Source organism: Gymnoscopelus braueri (assembly GCF_963280865.1).
Source record: "Gymnoscopelus braueri genome assembly, chromosome: 23".
Lineage (NCBI taxonomy): Eukaryota > Metazoa > Chordata > Actinopteri > Myctophiformes > Myctophidae > Gymnoscopelus > Gymnoscopelus braueri.
In genome coordinates this window covers 17,408,149-17,427,843 of record NC_137625.1, presented here as the reverse complement: position 1 = coordinate 17,427,843, position 19,695 = coordinate 17,408,149, and the positions used below count along the sequence as shown (strand labels likewise).

Below are 19,695 nucleotides of genomic sequence, written 5' to 3'. Positions count from 1 at the left end.
ATTGTGATAGTGTGAGGCATGTGTTAGCACGGCGGAGGAAATGGTCGCTTCTAAGTGGTTTGGCCTGGAAAGCCGGGCGAGGAGCGACCATTTAAATCCTTAAATAGGCTGACGTGTTTGCATGTGCACAAACCCGAGAGGGTCTGTAGAACTCGTCTACAAGCTGTACGTGTGCATGTTTATACAATGCATTTACTGCGAGGCGACATGAATGAGACTTTAACACGCGTCATTACACAGCCTAATGTCTCACAGATGGGGCATAAAAGACGTTTTCCATTTTCTTGTTGGGGGAAAAATTTGTATTTATTTCCATAAGACATAACCAAGGCCACAAGCAGAAGTTGTCTGTACCACTACAGAGAGGACACGGCTCAAACACTCAGACAGTCTGCTAGTGCCGGACAGCCTCTCTCTTTGATTTGATCCAAAAGTCTGTGACTTCTCCCACTTAACCACTTACACCCATTAAGACCTGAGGCCGATTCTACAAATGCCTTCTAAATCAGTAGTTCTCAAACGTTTTTTGTGCCAAGGACCCCCAAAATGATATGTATTTGGCCGCGGAGCCCCCATCTGAAAATGTTTTGACCCCCCAGAAGAGAAGAATTGTGTTCTAAAGTTCAAAATTATTCACGATTTTTTTAACGATTTTTCAAAACAAATAGCAGATGTAATAGCAGATGTACAAGTGATGCGCTTTGAACTTGTACATCTGTTATTTTTTGAGAACCACTGTTTTAAACCACTGTTCTAAATCCTAAGACTTTTCTGGAAAACTTATGTCGCTAAAATCTAAAATGTTCCCGGTTTTAATGGGTTAACCCAGTGATATTCAACTGGCAGCCTGCGGGCCAAATCCGGCCCCAGCAAAGCTTTCTTGTGGCCTATATATGTTCCAATTTAAAAATGAAAGTAACAAATTATTAATGGATGGTTGGTTGTACAGAATGACCATTTTGAACGTTTTTCATAACCGTTAACTGAAGCTTGTTAATGGTTAAGCAACCATTAACCAATAAGAATACAATTTAGGCTACTGTTTAGAATGGAGGAATGTTTGTGACTCACTAAGGGTCCTATATTAACATCCACCACCAGTACTGTAGTACGTACAAGAACCCAAACGTGGGTGCATGTAATCTTTGGTGAGTATATGTATAATTTCCTAATGTACTACTGTAGATTGTGCTGCGTGTTGTCGTTGCATGTCTAGATTAGGCAGGGGGCCAAAGGTACAAAAGTACTTGAAGTTGGGAGCCGCAAGACTGACAACAAAAATGAACAGAATGCTCGTAGTTAAAAGTCACCCGTAAGAAAATCACTTGGGTCAAAGTGATGAAGTAGCTTACATCATTATGAAAAGTACCTGGTGTTAAGATGTATTTAAGTATCAAAAGTAAAAGTACAAGCATCAAAAGTAGACCTTTTCATGGTACAAAGAAACAAAACAGCTAGAAATGTTGTCTACTTCTCACTACTTTCAGAATAATAGCTTTCAAGTAGTTCAGCAGTTCTTTTTTTACCATGTAGCTGGGTAGCTACATTTCAGTGGCATTGAGTGCATTTCATCCATCATATGCCAACCATTTGTAGCTATTTCTGAGTTTTGAGTGGCTGTTCATTACACCAAAGAAAGAATTCTCCTTCTACATCCATTAGCTAGTTTTGAGTAGATTTTGTCCATCTTCCTCCATCTTCTACATCTTCATCCACTTGTAGATTTTACACAGTGTGTTTCATTCATCCTCAATAGCGTACTGACCCATTTGTATGGGTCACTCTCAACTCATGGTTCTTTAAACACATCATAAGAGCTTGTGCTCTTATCAGCCGGGTACTCAAAAACATTAAAAAAAGTAAAAAACCTTTCCCACATACGAACATGTAAACACTTCACCTTGCCAGCCTGCCTCAAAGGTGAGAAGCTCCGCCCCTTTTCTCACAAAGACGCTTCCATGCCAGGCTGAAATATCTACTTCCTATTTTCTTGATATCAAAATCAAAGCCTGTGCTCTATATAGAACTGGCACAGAAATGATCCTATAACATCAAAAGGCATAAATGCAGTATGAAGCAGGCCCTAATAAGTTACCATAATGGACATAATATGACCATTGTTGTGGCCTATAGCACACCACAAACAGCCATACGGTTAACCACGAACACAGTCTTGTGGCCCTCGACTTCAAGTCATTTTACAACTGTGGCCCCCCGTCAAATCTAGTTGAATACCCCTGGGTTAACCAGTCTACACTCTGTTTTGTACCTCATCGTACAACAGTGTCGATCTGCCAAAACATTGCCGATGTTTTGGCAAATTGTACTTCAGTACAGTATTTGAGTAAATGTACTTAGTTACTTTCCACCACTGGAGACAATCACCCCTCCATAGAGAGACAGAGCTCTGTAATGGAGCACAGAGACCGAAACCAATAAGCAAGATATCTACTGAGAACTACGGTATGAGTCATACAACAGATGGGTATACATTATTCTATACAATATGACGCTTTACTGATTAAAGTCGTTGAGTTTGCTATAGGGCATACGCAGCTTATACGACGAGCTAAAGAATGTTTGTGATGAATGAGATATGGAAAACACTCTGTTCTCTGTGATAGATGGAGTGTCTGTCTGTCTGTCTTTCTTTTGCTATACTTTTGTGAACCCAAATGAGCCCACAAGTCTAATAGTGTTTTATATATGTTATATATTTATTAAAATATGAGGAAGTTAGCAACAGATGCAGGCTGGTGTTAGGCAAATGGTCTGCATTTATGTGGCATCTCCTCCAAAGCAGCATTACTTACACACGTCTCTCTCACACACACACACACACACACACACACACACACACACACACACACACACACACACACACACACACACACACACTCACACACAGAGGTGTAATGTAACTAAGTACATTTAATCTAGTATTTTTACTTCACTGGAGTATTTCCAAATTTCCGTACTTTTACTTCTACTCCATCTCTGAGGCAAATATTGTACGTTTTACTCCACTACAATGATATGAAAACTTTAGTTACAAGTTAGTTAGTAGACATAATACATTAACCACTTCAGCCCTATATATTCGGCTATTTGAAGAAATACGGGACTTCTACTTACAGAGTAATATTCACATTGCAGTATTGATACTTTTACTTAAGTAAAACATGTGAGTACTTCTTCCATCACCCTTTGTCCTCACAATTATTGTAAGAGAAGTGTGTGTGTGTGTGTGTGTGTGTGTGTGTGTGTGTGTGTGTGTGTGTGTGTGTGTGTGTGTGTGTGTGTGTGTGTGTGTGTGTGTGTGTGTGTGTGTGTGTGTGTGTGTGTGTGTGTGTGTGTGTGTGTGTGTTTATTTATAGCACTTTACAATGTGCCTTACATTCACACATCAATGGCGGAGGAAACCAAGCTGCTCAGCACTACCTCCTGAGCCACTGCCAAGTCAGGTGTGCGTGTTTGTGTGTGTGTGTGTGTGTGTGTGTGTGAGAGAGAGAGAGAGAGAGTTTGGATGAATTCAGTAAAAAAGGCTGGGTTGAGACTCTTGGCTAAAGAAGACAGATGGTGAAACAAGTATTTCTGTATGTGTCTTGCAAGCCATGGGAAATCCATTACATCAGGCGGTGATGAATACTGCCGTGCCAGTTATGGCGACTATACTGTAAATGTGCAGACATGTTCACCACAACACACCCTAAATCTTTGTGGGATATACATTTTCCTGACAACAAAAGGGGGGAAATATACGTGCGGTCGGGAGGGCTGTTTCATCTGTCTTTTAATGCCCTTTTAGAAGTCGTATTCCTGCTGTGTTTCCTGTCCCACCCTGTGATGCTCGTGGTCATCTCTATTGTGCTGCTTTTGTTTGTGGATATGCTTGAAATAACTTCCATGGTTTTCAGGTGGGTTTCTAGGCCTCCTTTTGAAACTGGAACAGTTTTCCTCCTTCAAAGAACCTTATCTTCACTTGTCTCTCATGCATGATTCATTCATTCATTCATTCATTCATTCATTCATTCATTCATTCATTCATTCAGTGGTGGAAAGTAACTAAGTACATGTACTCAAGTACTGTACTTAAGTACAATTTTGACATTTCCAATTTTCAATACTCTTAGGCTACTTCTACACCACTACATCTCAGAGGCAAATATTGTATTTGTTTTTGTATTGTTTTCCACTATAATTATTTGAAAACTTTAGTTTCTTGTTACTTTGTAGATTTTGATTATTATTACAAAACCACTTCAGACTTGAAAATAGCCGATCTACAAGCTCACAACGCGTCGCTTTGTGCGCTTGTAGATCTGCTATTTTCAAAGGATTTGAAAATTTGTGAAATGGGACATTCTGCATAATGCATTATGAGTACTTTTTCTTTTGGTACTTTAAGTATGTTTTGATGCCTGTACTTTTGTACTGAAAGCAAGTCAATTTTGAATACCAAACTATTTTTTATAGACTATTTAAACAATAGGGTATTGATAATTTTACTTAAGTAAAAACATGACTTCTTACATCGCTGCATATAACTGAATCATGAAACGCCTAGAATAGGGAGGCCAGGTTGAAAGTGGTCAAGTCTCTGTGTGGGTTTGATACATATTTAACCAATAAAAAGTATTAACAAGAGCTTATAACACAATGATAACTATATTGGATCCATTTGGAACACAAGTTCTTTGTTCCATTACCTGAAAAGTAACGGGTTTTGGACATACAAGCTTTCCAGCCGACAGGGAAGATATATCGTCTCTGTCGGCTGGAAACCTCATATGTCCAAAACTGTTACTTTTCAGGATCCAAATTCAAAAATGCCAAAAGCAGCAGATCTACAAACTGAAAACGAGGCGTTTCGTACCTCATTTTGAGCTTGTCGATCTGCTACTTTTGATGCTTTTGTGTGACGCTGTAGTTAGTATGATCAAGTAGGCAGTGGTGGAAAGTAACTAAGTACAGGTATTTGTACTTTACTTGAGTATTTCCAATTTCCAATACTTTTACTTCTACTCCACTACATATCGGGTCCAAATATTGTACTTTTACTCCACTACAATTATTTGAAAACTTTAGTTACTAGTTACTTTGCAGATAGAAATTATTACATTATAAAATATACATTAACCACTTTAGCCCTATTTTATACCTAGGCTATTTGAAAATAGCCGATCTACAAGCTCACAACGCGTCGCAAAGCGACGCGTTGTGAGCTTGTAGATCTGCTATTTTCAAACATTTTAGTACTTTTACTTTTGGTACTTTAAGTACATTTTGATACCAATACTTTTGTACTTTTACTCAAGTGAATTTTGATTTCCGGACTTTTACTTGTAACGGATTACTCCTACATTGCAGTATTGATACTTTTACTTAAGTAAAACATTTGAGTACTTTTTCCACCACTGCAAGTAGGGCAAAGTTTAAATATGGAGATAAGAGGTTTCTGCCCCGACAGCAACGATATGCTACTGGTGGCATGTGGTGCTATTTTCTTCCTCCATGTTGATAGATCCATTGCGTGGCTTGGCACTGCTTCCATTAAAGCCCCAATGCGTGTAGGCCTGAGGGGCTTCAGAGGGTCTAGTGGGGGGTTGAGGCCTGCAGGGAGGCTGATTGAAGCACTCCAACAGGGCTGTATACTGATGCTGAAACCTAAAAGGCCTGAAGCCTCTTTTCACTTTGATTAATGTGAAATAATGTGTGTGTGTGCTGTGTGCGTGCGAGCATTGTGATGATGTGTGTGGGGAGCGTGTGCCTTGTTGTGTTTCTATGTCGTGTGCTTGTCACGTGCACCGGCCAGCTCTCTCACCCCTCATCAGCGACAACGACGTGTGTGTGTGTGTGTGTGTGTGTGTGTGTGTGTGTGTGTGTGTGTGTGTGTGTTCTCCAATCCAATCAGGAAGCTGCGATGGCAGTGTGCACTGGAGAGCGGCTATGACACACCACCCCCTGAGTAGCAGATATTTTTCAGGGAATTATTATCTCCTTCTTTGCAAGACATTCTGTCTGTCTGTCTGTCTGTCTGTCTGTCTGCAGCTAATCCCGTGACCTACTAGGCCAATCATATTTCTTGTTCACGCTGACAGCGTAGGCCTACACAAGGATCTCAATTCTCAAATCTTTTTAAATTCCATTAACGACAACTATGTTATTATTTAGTTTTTTAATTACAAAGCAATCATCCCTCCAGGATATGGGATAAGCATCCCGCCAGGCTATGATCTTCTAGCCAATCGCATCCGGGCTACAGGCCAGGCTGTTTCAGGTTCCTTCCTGCAGTGGTTCTCAAACTGTTCAGGCCACGACCCCCCCAATATAATCATATTTGAACTGTGGACCCCCCCCCCCCCCCCACACACACACACACTTTGACAAGCACTTGGAATTGTAGGAGTTGAGGCATTACATTTAGTTTGACTCGGTTCCACAGATACATATTGTGAAAATAGCCAATCTACCAGCTCACAACGCCTCGAGATTTAGATCGTCTATTTAAAAAGAAAAATTGCACCTTTCTAAGATAATATTTGACAATTTGGCAAAAAGGTTTTAAAGTCCTTAAATTTCCACTTGTACAAATGTGCAGATACCCTGTACGTTGGGTGTACTGCATGTTGGTTTGTTTACCGTTGCATGAGAAAACAATGCAAAACATGCAAATCATCGGGGGACCCCTCCAAAATCATTTGGGGAACCCCCCCCCCCCCCGACCACAGTTTGGTAGCCCCCTGGCTCTACTGAGTGAGTGCACCTTTCTAGTTTGCCATGAATCTCATCTCAGACATCTCGGTCCGACAGCATGATTGTCCTCTGTTGCTACACACTATAGGTATAATTATCCCTCTGCCTCCTCCGCTCTCTCGTCTCCAGTATTGAGTCACATCAGCACCAGCGCCGGGGCTGTGATGAAAACGTATAAAAGCCGTGTGTGAAATATGAGCCTGTTGTAACAACGTTGTCTCGCAGTATGACGCAGCGGTTTTATTTCACTGCCACCCTGGCCGCTCCGTCTGGCAAGGTTTTCATATAATAATCAGGGATGAATTACAGAATGCGGAGGGGCTTTGATTGGCTTTGTTTTTGCACTGATGCAGTGCTTTTTAACGAGGGCCCGCTGAATGTTTAATGGACAGATATTGAATGCCATCGAGCTGGTTCGGTTCCCCATTTTCACTATGTTCCTACAGTCCCCGGAGTTGAATAGTGTGTCACATTGGCAATGGTGGATAGCAGTGGTGTAAAGTAACTAAGTACATGTACTCAAGTGCTGTACTCAAGTACGATTTTGAGGTACTTTACTGGAGTATTTTCTGTACTTTTACTTCTACTCCATTACATCTCAGAGGCAAATATTGTACTTTTACTCCACTACAATTATTTTAAAACTTCAGTTACTAGTTACTTTGTAGGTTTTGATTATTAATACTTGACATACATTAACCACTTCAGCCCTATATACATTTCGACCATTTGAAAACAGCCGATCTACAAGCTCACAATGTGACGCTATTTTCAAAAGATTTTTATACATTTTGAAAACTTGAAATGGAACATTTCTGTATAGTGAGTGCTTTTACTTTTGGTACTTTAAGTACATTTTGATGCCAATACTTTTGTACTTTGACTCAAGTAAACTTTTACTTAAAGTGATAGTTCACCCCCAAAATGACTTTTGTTCTATTGATTAGTCACCCCATGGAGACTTGAATTCATGGATATTTTTGGATTTTTGTCGCATTCCTAAACCAATAATTTGATGACCGGTAGGAGACACAAAGAGTCTCCGTTTTGTATCTCCTACCGGAACCGCTGCCTACTAAAGATAGCAGATATACAAGCTCATAGCGCGGCACCGAGTGCCGCGCTATGAGCTTGTAGATCTGCTATTTTTGAAAAATGTTGAAAAAAAATGTTTTCGATTTTTTTCAAAAAACTGTTAGGATTTTTAAAAAAGATTTAAGAATCGCCTCAGGTGGTCTTAACCCATTAAGACCGGGGACGCATCTGTGTCATTTTAGAGTTCTTTGGCTATTCAAAAATAGCAGATCTACAAGCTCATAGCTCATTGCCACCTCATATCTTAGGTGGCAAAAGTTGTTAGGTAGTAGGTATTTGTCACAGTATATTTGTATGTCACAGTATATTTGTATACAGTACACTTGCACAGGCATTCATTCCCTCTTTGTTTTTACTTTTGTGGTATTGAATGATGAACCATGCATTGTCTAATATTTAGGAATAGAACAGTGCTTGGTATTTGTCTTGTGGTCATCGACATGAATCGTTGCAAAACCTCTCATACTGTAGATGATGTACAGATAGATACTGGTCTGGGACGTCATGCTACTGTACGATGTGATCTTATAATCAAAGCCAGAGTTTCTCTTTTTAATCTTGTAACGATAAAAGGACATTCAGTTCACTTTGAAGCTATAAATGACGGCATTAATCACTGCCGTGACACAAACACGGGTCATCCCAGTAATGACATTACATTGTCGGATATAGCCTACAGAATGGGTGGGGGTGTTTAAGACAAACAGACCACAGCGGGCAGTTGGAACAGAGTGGTGTCATGTTATGACAGGATGGCGGTATGTCCATGTTTACTTTCCATGGGGCGATGATCTCTCTCTCTCTCTCTCTCTCTCTCTCTCTCTCTCTCTCTCTCTCTCTCTCTCTCTCTCTCTCTCTCTCTCTCTCTCTGCATCTCCGTCGGGCAGAGTGGAAAATGTGATCAGTCAGTGAATTACTGCCGTGTTTATCGCCTCGCTCCGGTCAATAAATGTCCCTTCTGTGCTGCTGGCTGCAGGCAGCCATGCAGGCGGACTGGATTGAAGGGTTTTAGAGGTATGTGATGGCCAGTGGTGGAAAGTAACTAAGTACATGTACTCAAGTAGTACTATACTTAAGTACAGTTTTCAGGTATTGTTTTTACTTTAATGGAGTATTTCCAATTTTCAAGTACTTCTACTCCCCTACATCTCAGAGGCAAATATTGTACTTTTACTCCACTGCAATTGTTTGAAAACTTTAGTTACTATGCATATTTCGGCCATTTGAAAATAGCAGATCTACAAGCTCACAATGCGTCGAGATGCGACACATTGTGAGCTTGTAGAGCTGCTATTTTCAATATATATATTTTTTTATTTTTTACATTTGTTTTTATCCCACGATTTTGCAACCCCATTTTTTACACCCAGTGCCAATTGTCTAAGTAATCCTGGGCGCTACACTCCCTCTGCCAGCCTAGGGAGAGCCCAGAGCCGAGCTCATGCCTCCTTCAATGCATGAGAGCTAACTAACAAGCCTTCTTATCACCTGACAGGGGGGAGTTTCCCTGGTAGGACGTAGCGCGTGGAAGGAACAAGTTATCCCAATCCGTTCCTTTCCCCTCCATCAGGTGCCCTGGCTGACCAGGGGGAGGCAGTAGGCCTATAGTGACTAGGATTACTGCATGTTTTTGTGAGGGCACCTACCCAAAATATTTGTATACATTTCATACATTTGAAAACTTGTGAAACGGGACATTTTGCATAATGAGTATACTTTTACTTTTGGTACTTTAAGTATATTTTGATGCCAATACTTTTACTCAAGTACATTTTGCCAATACTTTTACTCAAGTACATTTTGAATACCAGACTTTTGTTTGTAACAGATTATTTCTACATTGTGGAATTGTCTCAGTACCTCTTCCACCACTGGTGATGGCCAGTGGTGGGTTCTACCGTCAGATGCTGTGTACGCCGTATACCTTGAGATTTTTTTTCGTCGCCACCGTACACCTTCATAAACTGTTCAAAACAGCGTTTTTTACATTTAATTCATTATAGACGCGCGCATGCCGTGCGTGTGGGAGGCAGGGAATAAACATAGTATACCTTCATAAAAAAAACTAGAACACAACACTGGTGATGGCCGTATTACAGCAACAGAACAGGGTGTTCGGCTCCACTGTGTGCTGCTTGCTCAAACGGCCTCATTCCTGTGGGAGCGAGCCGCGTGACGCCATCTGATGAAGTCATTTGACGCGTTTATATTTTCAAGGGGAGTAATCACTTCAATTGGTTCGTCTTAGTCTGAAAGGTGGGGGGTGTGCTTTAATTTCAGCTGGCTGCTGTACGTGTGTATCAGTTGGAAAACACCAGAAGCTGCCATTTCAAACAACTTCTGTCCAACCATTTCAAAACAAGACAGGTTGAAAACTAGTAGGCCTGTTTGGCTGGACCATGGAGGTATATGGGTTGGGCCTCTATCACTTTACATCGTAGCCCAGGGGTCTGCAACCTTTTTGACATGAAGTGCCATGTTTTTATTCTCTTGATGGTCAGCATGCCATATCAACATCAACGTTAAGCATAATTATGACACCACTTCAAAATAAAATATTTCCAACGTATTTTGATTGTCCATAAATATACATTTCTTCTTCTTTTGAAATATTTTCTTTCACATCAGGACATTGTAAGTAATGATCATGAGCAATAACCCCATCTAATCTCCAAGACTCCCTCCAGTCAGAGTTCAGAGTTTGAAGATAGTATTAAGTGCAGGATGACTACTGACTACTACTAATTGACAAAATGTTTTAATATATTTTATTTTACACCAAAAATCCTCTCTCACAATTATGCCGCTGTACCCTGTGCCAATGTCGGCACCCCTGCCTAAGGTTGCCTAATAAGCAAGTAATGTCAAGCCCCATTTCCATTTTGGTTCTCATTGCTCTGCTGTCGTCAACACCAAACAAACACAGAGCAATTAGAAGTCTTTTAAGATAGATCGGCGATTGGCTGGCGCGCCCAGTAGTTGTCCAGTCGAATTCTTTCATATGCATGAACAAAAAACGACACAGGGGTGCAGTATAAAAGACAAGGCCACTTTAACACCCTTAAACCAGTTTGCTGAAGGGACAGTTCTGTATATACGCCTACCCCCCGTCGTACTGTGTACTACAGTTACTTCACAGATCACCTCTCATGGGGAATTCTCTAATTTAAGTCTTATTGGAAACACAGGTCCCCACGGCCTTTGTTTATTTCTTCATTACTTTTTTTTCTGCAAGAAAAAAGGAGGTGGCTGTCCAATACCTGTAGTAGTAAAGAAGAGGGATTTTCATGAAATCCCTGGCAAATCACCCAGACATCCAGCACCACCTCCAGTTCTGTCTTTAATTGGATGAAAAACGAAGCATCACCGCCGTGTTCATCTGGTAGCCTTCACTTGCAATTATGCTCAGTTCAGAAAAAGCAATTTAGTGCGTGTGTGCAATGGAGAGGCCTGATGATGCATACTGAAGAAGAGCAGGTTTTGAAGAAGGGCAGACTTCACCGTTTAACTTAGACAGAAAACACTTGTCGAACAAAATGGTTGTCGAACAAAATGTTCGACAACAAAATATGATGACCACAGCCGCAGGTTCAACGATGGATTTCCGCCACGTAGATTTTCACTCCAAACTGTTAAATTATGTTACTCTATTCTCTTTGTCACTCTCTGCCTTCCTTCCGTTCTCTTTCTTTGACACACCAGAACCAGTGGGGCATGGCGTCATGCTGTCTTCAGCAAAGTAGCACATTTAACGCGTCTATTTTTGAAAAGCAGTCGACCAGATCTGCTATTCTGGGCTAGGTAATGTAGGTTACAGCAGCTATATGCGAAAAAGGGGTTGAGAGTGAATCCTTTCATGAACACAACATATGAAATCACTTTACTGACAAATGCCAACGCGTATTTACCTGATGCATAGCAACGAAGCAAGGAGGTCTCTCTCTCTCTCTCTCTCTCTCTCTCTCTCTCTCTCTCTCTCTCTCTCTCTCTCTCTCTCTCTCTCTCTCTCAATTCAATTCAATTCAATTCAATTCAATTCAAAGGCGCTTTATTGGCTTGAGAAAACATACGTTTACATTGCCAAAGTGGAACATAACAAACAAAACAATGTATGGACTCTCTCTCTCTCTCTCGCTCTCTCTCTCCCTCTCTCTCTCTCTCTCTCTCTCTCTCTCTCTCTCTCTCTCTCTCTCTCTCTCTCTCTCTCTCTCTCTCTCTCTCTCATATCAGTCGTTTATTAAAGACCACAGCTTGAACGAGCTGTTTGCTTCGCCTCCCCCTGGAAGCAATTAGTGACTCCAAGCAAAGCATGAAGGGGAACTAGACCTCTTTAGACCACTTGCTTTCACTCTGACAGATTGCACCTACAATACTCAAACAATTATAGTGAGGCGGCTGCTTTGGCTTGAAGAGGAATTAGCTGTAAAATGGTTGTAACTGTCTCCTTAGGGTTTAGTATTGGTAATGTGTGTGTGTGTGTGTGTGTGTGTGTGTGTGTGTGTGTGTGTGTGTGTGTGTGTGTGTGTGTGTGTGTGTGTGTGTGTGTGTGTGTGTGTGTGTGTGTGTGTGTGTGTGTGCGTGCGTGCGTGCGTGCGTGCGTGCGTGCGTGCGTGCGTGCGTGCGTGCGTGCGTGCGTGCGTGTGTTTCATTTCGGTGATAACCCAGACATCTCTACATCTTTGACAGCTAATACACCAGATGTTGTTGTGGTTGATGAAGAGTCTAGAGTGTCTGTATTAGAGCCTGCACCTTTGACCCTAGCCGAGAGGAAGCCTTTATGACCAAGGTCATTAAATACCATCCACTCCTACAGTACATACCATGCATCTCAGAGCTGGGCAATAGGTGCAGTCTATTTGTTTTTATATTTGGTAGCAGGGGACATTATACCCACAGACTGGTTGCTAGAGGCTTTCAACAACTTGGGATGCCCAACACGGGCCGACTCAGCGTTGGAAAGTGTCTGCTGCCGACAAAGTGTTGTCGGATAGAGTCGTTCCGTCGGGTCGGCACCTCTATCGACCCGACGATGAGAAACCGAACTTACTCGGTTGGTCCCGACTGTGCTAGAGCCCGTCGTTAGCCCTGGGCTGGTGGAGAATGCTATGTGCGTTTTGTTGTGGTGCGAGTGAAAAAGCTGCGCTGTTGCCAGATTCTGTGTGGAAAACAAGCGACCAGGTCTAAAAACAAGCCCAAAAGAAGCGACCCGTTTCACCACTTGAGCCCTATTATATCAGCTATTTTAAAAAAGAATCTTGAAAGGCAGCCCAAATAAGCAACAACCCTTCAGAAACAAGCCCAAACAAAAGCAACCTGCAACTATGTATATTTACAAGCAACTTTACAGGAAAACAAGCCCAAAGTCTCTTATAATAAGCAGACCTGGCAACACTGGCAACATAATATGTAGCACTGGCCTGCAATATTATTGCAGGCCAGTGCTACCAGCTCTAAGGCATTAGCGCAACAATGTGCGCATCGGCCGACTGCTTGTGCTGAACTAAATGCCAACTTTTGCCAAGAGTCTACCAGTCTGTTCTAGTCTGTTCTAGTCTGTTCTAGTCTGTTGCAGTCTGTTGCGGTCTGGTGCAGTCTGGTGCAGTCTGTTGCAGTCTGTTGCAGTCTGGTGCAGTCTGTTGCAGTCTGTTGCAGTCTGGTGCAGTCTGTTGCAGTCTGTTGCAGTCTGGTGCAGTCTGTTGCAGTCTGAAAGTCTGAAGTAGTTTGTTTGGTGGAGAGTCACCTTTATACTGCACCTATAATATTTGTGTCGTGTATGCTCTCCATAATGTAGACATCAGTGGTGGAAAAAGTACTCAAATGTTTTACTTAAGTAAAAGTATCAATACTGCAATGTAGAAGTACTCTGTTACAAGTACAAGTCCGGAATTAAAAATATACCAAAAGTATTGGTATCAAAATATAATTAAAGTAACACAAGTTACTCAAATGTTTGAAAATAGCAGATCTATAAGTAACTAGTAACTAAAGTTTTCAAATAATTGTAGTGGAGTAAAAGTACAATATTTGCCTCTGAGATGTAGTGGAGTAGAAGTAAAAGTATAGACAATTGGAAATACTCCAGTAAAGTAAAAGTACCACAAAATTGTACTTAAGTACAGTACTAGAGTAAATGTACTTGGTTACTTTACACCACTGGTGGACATGAATAAATTGTGTGTGAGTGAGTGAGTGAGTGCGTGTGTTTTTGCATGGAAGGTGTGTGGCCTTTACTCACCTGTAGTCAGTACATCGTTAGGTGTTGGTGGCGACATGGATACGTCCGTGGTTGTCGTCAGTGGCGTGGACGCGTCTGTAGGTGTCGTGGGGGCAGTGAATACCTCTGTATGTGTTGGCGGTGGTGTGGCTACAGCCACAAACGTTGTCGGTGACGTGGACACGTCTGTAGGTGTTGTTTGGTCCTCATTCTTCCCGCCTGGTGTACCTGAGAAGACACGTGTACACTAGAGATGTATACCGATACCATTTGTTTCTTCCCGATACCGATTCCCGATACCCACAACTTGCGTACCGGACGATACCAAGTACTGTACCAATCCGATACCAGTGTGTAATTTAAACAAATCTAGGACTGTGGTTCTGAAAGTGGGGTCCGTGAGGGGGTCCCAAATGGACCCTTACAGGTCTGTAACTCTGAGAGTGTACAAAATAAATGGAACCATTTGGTCACCCTTACGGGTCCCTACGGGTCCATTAATAATAGTTAAAGTACAGCTATAAGTTAGTCAAATAATAATGTAAATAGTACCGTAAGAGTATAAAACAGTTGTGCAACATCAACTTCAAAACATCACTGTAAATGACATTATCGTCATGTGATAAATTGCGTTTATCGGAATGAATGGCACAGACTGGCATACTCGCTGATACCGGTACCAGCATTTTAGGCCATTGGTTCTCAAAGTGGGGTCCGGGGACCCCCAGGGGTCCTTGGGGGGGGGGGGGGGGGGGTTCCAGGGGGTCCCCAGCAAAATGTGTTAATATAGCATCACAATCATTTTAACCACTTAAACCTTTTATACTTTGGCTATTCAAAAATAGCAGATCTACAAGCTCATAGCGCGGCACCGAGTGCCGCGTTATGAGCTTGTAGATCTGCTATTTTGGAAAGATCGTGAAAATTTGCGCAAACCTTTGAATGTATATATATTTTAAAGCAAACATTTGTAACTCAAATCTTTGCTTCTGGGGGCCCCTGGAACAAAGTATTTTGAGATGGGGGTCCGCGGCCAAATACATATCATTTTGGGGGTCCTTGACATGAAAAAGTTTGAGAACCCACTGTTTTAGGCAGTGTCGGCAGCTTTTCCAATGCTGGTATCGGCGTTGGAACAACTCTAATGTACGCATGGTGAACCTTTCACATTAAAAGCACACTTTCATAGTAATGTCAAAATAAGACAGACAGAAACAGATTAATATAGGTGTTTTGATCTTAATCCCTTCCCAGAGGAGGGGGTTTTGCTGTCTATCCACTGCTTGAAGACTGTTACAGAAAGAGATGGAATATATTTCTTAACCCAGTTCTGTCAAAGGGTTCAGCATGTAGTCGGCCATCCATGGCCGATCGCGGGCCCTGTGCAGTCTAATTACATTCCCCTTCCCTCTCACTCTACGTGTTCGTGTGTGTGTGTGTGTGTGTGTGTGCGTGCGTGTGTGTGTTTGTGTGTGTGTGTGCGTGCGTGTGTGTGTGTGATCCGCTATGCTTCCGGACCCCATGTTACGTCATCTGTCTTAGACATGTAATGGGGGGGGGGAGGGGGGGGGGGGGCGGGGGAGCAAAGCAAAGCTTTTTCCATCTCCTCATCATCAGAGTCTTTTGAAAGAGGGTAGCCTTGTTCTATTTGCTGCCCATGTCAAAGCACAGGGGTTCTCAACATGTGGGTCAGGACCCCAGGTCCCCACATGATTTTTGTTCAAGTAAAAGTCCTGTAGTCCACATTTTGATCAAGTCAAAGTATTGAAGTATTATCACTGAACTAAGCATACGTAAGACGCAAAAGTAAAAGTACTCATTATGCAGAATGTCCATTTCAGAAGCATATACAGTATATCATGTTATTGTGTTATTGAGCATTAAGCCCCGTACTAATACTTGGGCTATTTGAAAATAGCCGACCTACAAGCTTGTAGATCAGCAATTTTTGACCGTAATCTACGGTATTGTCTGCAGTAACTAGCGCCCACAGCTGTCAAATAAATATAGTGGAGTAACACGTAAGTAAAGTAAAAGTACCAGTTTAATTGTTCAGTACAGTAGTTAAGTAAACATACTGAGTTACTTTCCATGCCTGACGCTGAGCCATCTTCTCAGCTCCTACAGTGCAACTCCCTGCTGCTGTTACAGAAATTCACTTTCTGCATAACAGCTATGAATTTCAATCTAGGCTGAGCACAAGAATCCTGCTGCAGGCTGTGCGCAAGAATCCCCAAGCCGTGCACAGTCCCGAGTCCGTGCACGGAATCCAGGTTGCGCACAAGTATCCCCCCCCCAAGTCAATCTTCGGCGTGTGAAAGTCTCCACAGTGAATCCCACTCATCACTGTTATTGTACTGCTGATCCGGCACAGCTGGACTCCTGGCTCAGCCAAAGGACACGGAGAATAATGAGCATTGCAGGAAAACTGACACAAACACACACACATACTGTAAGTGTCATGTTTTCCGTGGGCACACGTGCACGCACACTAGTACACATTTGCTGCCACCGCCACATGTGTAACACACTTAAGCGAGTAGTACTTAAAGATGTGTCTGCACTACCACAGGATTAAATACAGAACACTCGCATACACGCATGGTTTGATGTTAAATGGTTCTTAAATGGTTAATCTGGCATATCCACATCCAGTTAAAGAGTCATAAAACCCTATAGGCTGATTGCGTAGACTGTTTTCCTGTACAGGTTTAAAAACTACAACAGGTAAAAAACTACAGCAGCTAATCTGCAACACAATTTTATGCAATATGTAGCGGGGGGGTCCCTACTTCATCTCTCTCTCATCTAAGGGGTCCTTGGCCTGAATAACGTTGAAGACCCCAGCACTAAACTAAAGCAGATTAAAAACATGGCAGGCTAGTAAACAATGCAGCTGCAGCTAATTACATTAAAAACAATGGGTGTGGTAGATTGAGGTGTGCCCAGAGCCATATGGCACGTATACTGGACTGGTCAATGCTTGCATCAACACACACAAATCTTAAACAAAATGTAGCTGCAGCTGCGTTGCTTACATCGTGGTGTACTATAATGTCTAGCCTTATGCAGCCTGCCGTGTTTTTAACATTTTTTCATAGATTTCATAGATAGTGTCATAGACTTGTTTGACAGCATGTTGGATTCATGTTAATGTATATTTTCAGACATTGAACCACTTAAACCGTCAATGCTTACCTTTCACTCTCTGTACTTTTTTCCCTCTACACGCCAAACCTCTTTGTCAAAAATAGCCGATCTACAAGCTCACAACGCCTCGCGGCGCGAGGCGTTGTGAGCTTGTAGATTGTCCATTTTTGGCTAAAGTTCTCCTCAGAATAGGGATGCTAGGGTTCAAGTGGTTAATGTTAAAAAAAAAAAGGTTCCTATGACACAAAAATTTGGCGGCCCCCCCTGTAGTAACTCTGAGGACCCCCTAGGGGTCCCGCACCCCCTGTTGAAGACCAATGGTTTAGCGTTTAACCTGAGCTGGAAAACCAACTACAAAATTAGTGGCTGTATTTTCACTGTTCATCGTACAACAAAGTACCTATAGGCTATAGGACTTAACCGGTTAATAAGTTGCCCTTTCACAATGCTAATGACTTGTAGCACCTGTGCATGCTAATCAGACGGCGTTTTGTTTGTGTGGTCAGAAGTGACACAGCATAAGGAGGGACGCACGTTCCTGCCACGTCACCGCAGCCTTAGGGGACCGCAGGAGCTGTGTGGCTTTAATGTCATGCTTAATTAGCATGGCTAACGAGCTCTGCACCAAACGAGGTGGGGGGGGACAGTAAATGAGGACGAAGAGCTCCCTCTGCACATGCGCCATACCCCCCCCCCCACACACACACACACACACACACACACACACACACACACACACACACACACACACACACACACACACACACACACACACACACACACACACACAGCAGCAGTGACCTCTGCTAGATCCTTCCTCTAGACTATAGCTCCCAGCAACTAGAAACCCACGAATGATAAGAACCAAAGAAGAGCTTTAAAGCTAAGGCTATGTAAATCAGGTATATGGACATGTTCATGGCATGCGCTATTACTGGAGCCGGACGTTCATGCATTGAATGCTTTGAAGTCAATGAGGGCAGGGTGGACAAGCCATATGAACAAACACTTTTTTCTTAATGATTGCGACCTGTATCAGATAATTGTTCTGGAAAGTAAAAGGAGACGTATCTTAAGTTTTCCAACTGACTGACTGGCTGCCGTCGCAGTAATTGGATAACAGGCTGTCACTAAGTCTCACGATGACAGCCAATATTTCATGCACATTTAACGTAAAAAACTCAGTAACTTACTCCGTTACTTTAGATACCTCAATCAAATGATATGCAGTGCGCACATCGAAAAACACAAGAGAACAATATGTGATATGTGTTCTTTTATTTCCATGAACCGAGTATTTTACCAAGGTCGCATGTCATTCACAGATAGTGTTTATACTTCAATGCATTCCATCAAACATTCCTGGCTCCGGGGGCACGGTGGTGCAGTCGGTAGCGCTGTCGCTTCACAGCTAGAAAGTGGGCGCTGGGGGCGTGTCTTCTCCTCCGCGTCATCAGCGCCCATACCCTAGGTGGGGTTGGCGAAAGGGCCTACTCTGTGTGGAGTTTGCATGTTCTCCCCGTGTCTCCTAGGGTAGTTAATACCCTCACAAAAACATGTAGTAATCCTGGTCACTATACTGCCTCCCCCTGGTCAGCCGGGGCGCCTGATGGAGGGGAAGGAAACTGGTTGGAATAACGTGTTCCTTCCACGCGCTACGTCCAACCAGGGAAACTCCCCCCTGTCAGGTGACAAGAAGGTCAGTTGGCTCTCATGCATTGAAGGAGGCATGAGCTCGGCCCTGGCCTCCCTAGGCTGGTGGGGGGAGTGTAGTGCCCAGGATCACTTAGCAAATTGGCACCGGGTGAAAAGAAAAGGGTTACAAAATCGAGGGATAAAAATTATAGTTTAAAAAAAAAAGAAATTGGCACCGGGTGAAAAAAAAGGGTTACAAAAATCCTAGGATAAAAAAAAAAAAAAAAAAACATTCCTGGCTCCAATTTGCCTGCGGAACCACAAAGTGGCGTTCATGTTGTTAACCTGGTTTTAAATGAGGAAACTCACTGAAACAGCCACAATCGGCCGTTTTCTTTTAATTTATTTATCAACATAATTGGGGGAGGGTAGAATGCTGCAGTCTTAGTCTATTTATCTCTGAGAACAGTCATCAGCACACCACAGGTAATGCAGTATTTTCTGATTGTCAGCAAGAACGGAGGTGCGCTGACAGAGCAACATCACAGCATCATAGGTTCCAGAGGGAGCCGTAGAACTTAATGAGCGTCGTACATGGTACATGCACATAGCACGTTCTGTCAGGGAAGTCAGTGCAGTTGCTGCGACCATTGGTATACACTCCATTATGCTTCTTTTCTCAACCAATCACATACTTCATAATAGAGCCAATCAGGGAACACATATACTGTGTCATTTTAGATTTGTAGCTATAACAATTCTTTTATACTTTGGCTATTCAATAATAAATAGCAGATATACAAGCTCAATGAAAAAAATAAAGCAGATTTACAAGCTTGAGCTTG

The 19,695-nt window shown here is 42.4% G+C and overlaps 1 protein-coding gene across 1 annotated transcript in view; it reads right to left on the bottom strand.

Moving 5' to 3' along the window:
- Positions 1–19,695, bottom strand: part of prrt4b (proline rich transmembrane protein 4b) — a 43,646-nt gene that overhangs the window by 4,859 nt on the left and 19,092 nt on the right. Inside the window, exon 3 of the mRNA XM_080420639.1 lies at positions 14,087–14,293. Within this exon, the coding sequence (XP_080276765.1) occupies positions 14,087–14,293 (207 nt within the window). The remainder of the gene's footprint in view (positions 1–14,086; positions 14,294–19,695) is intronic.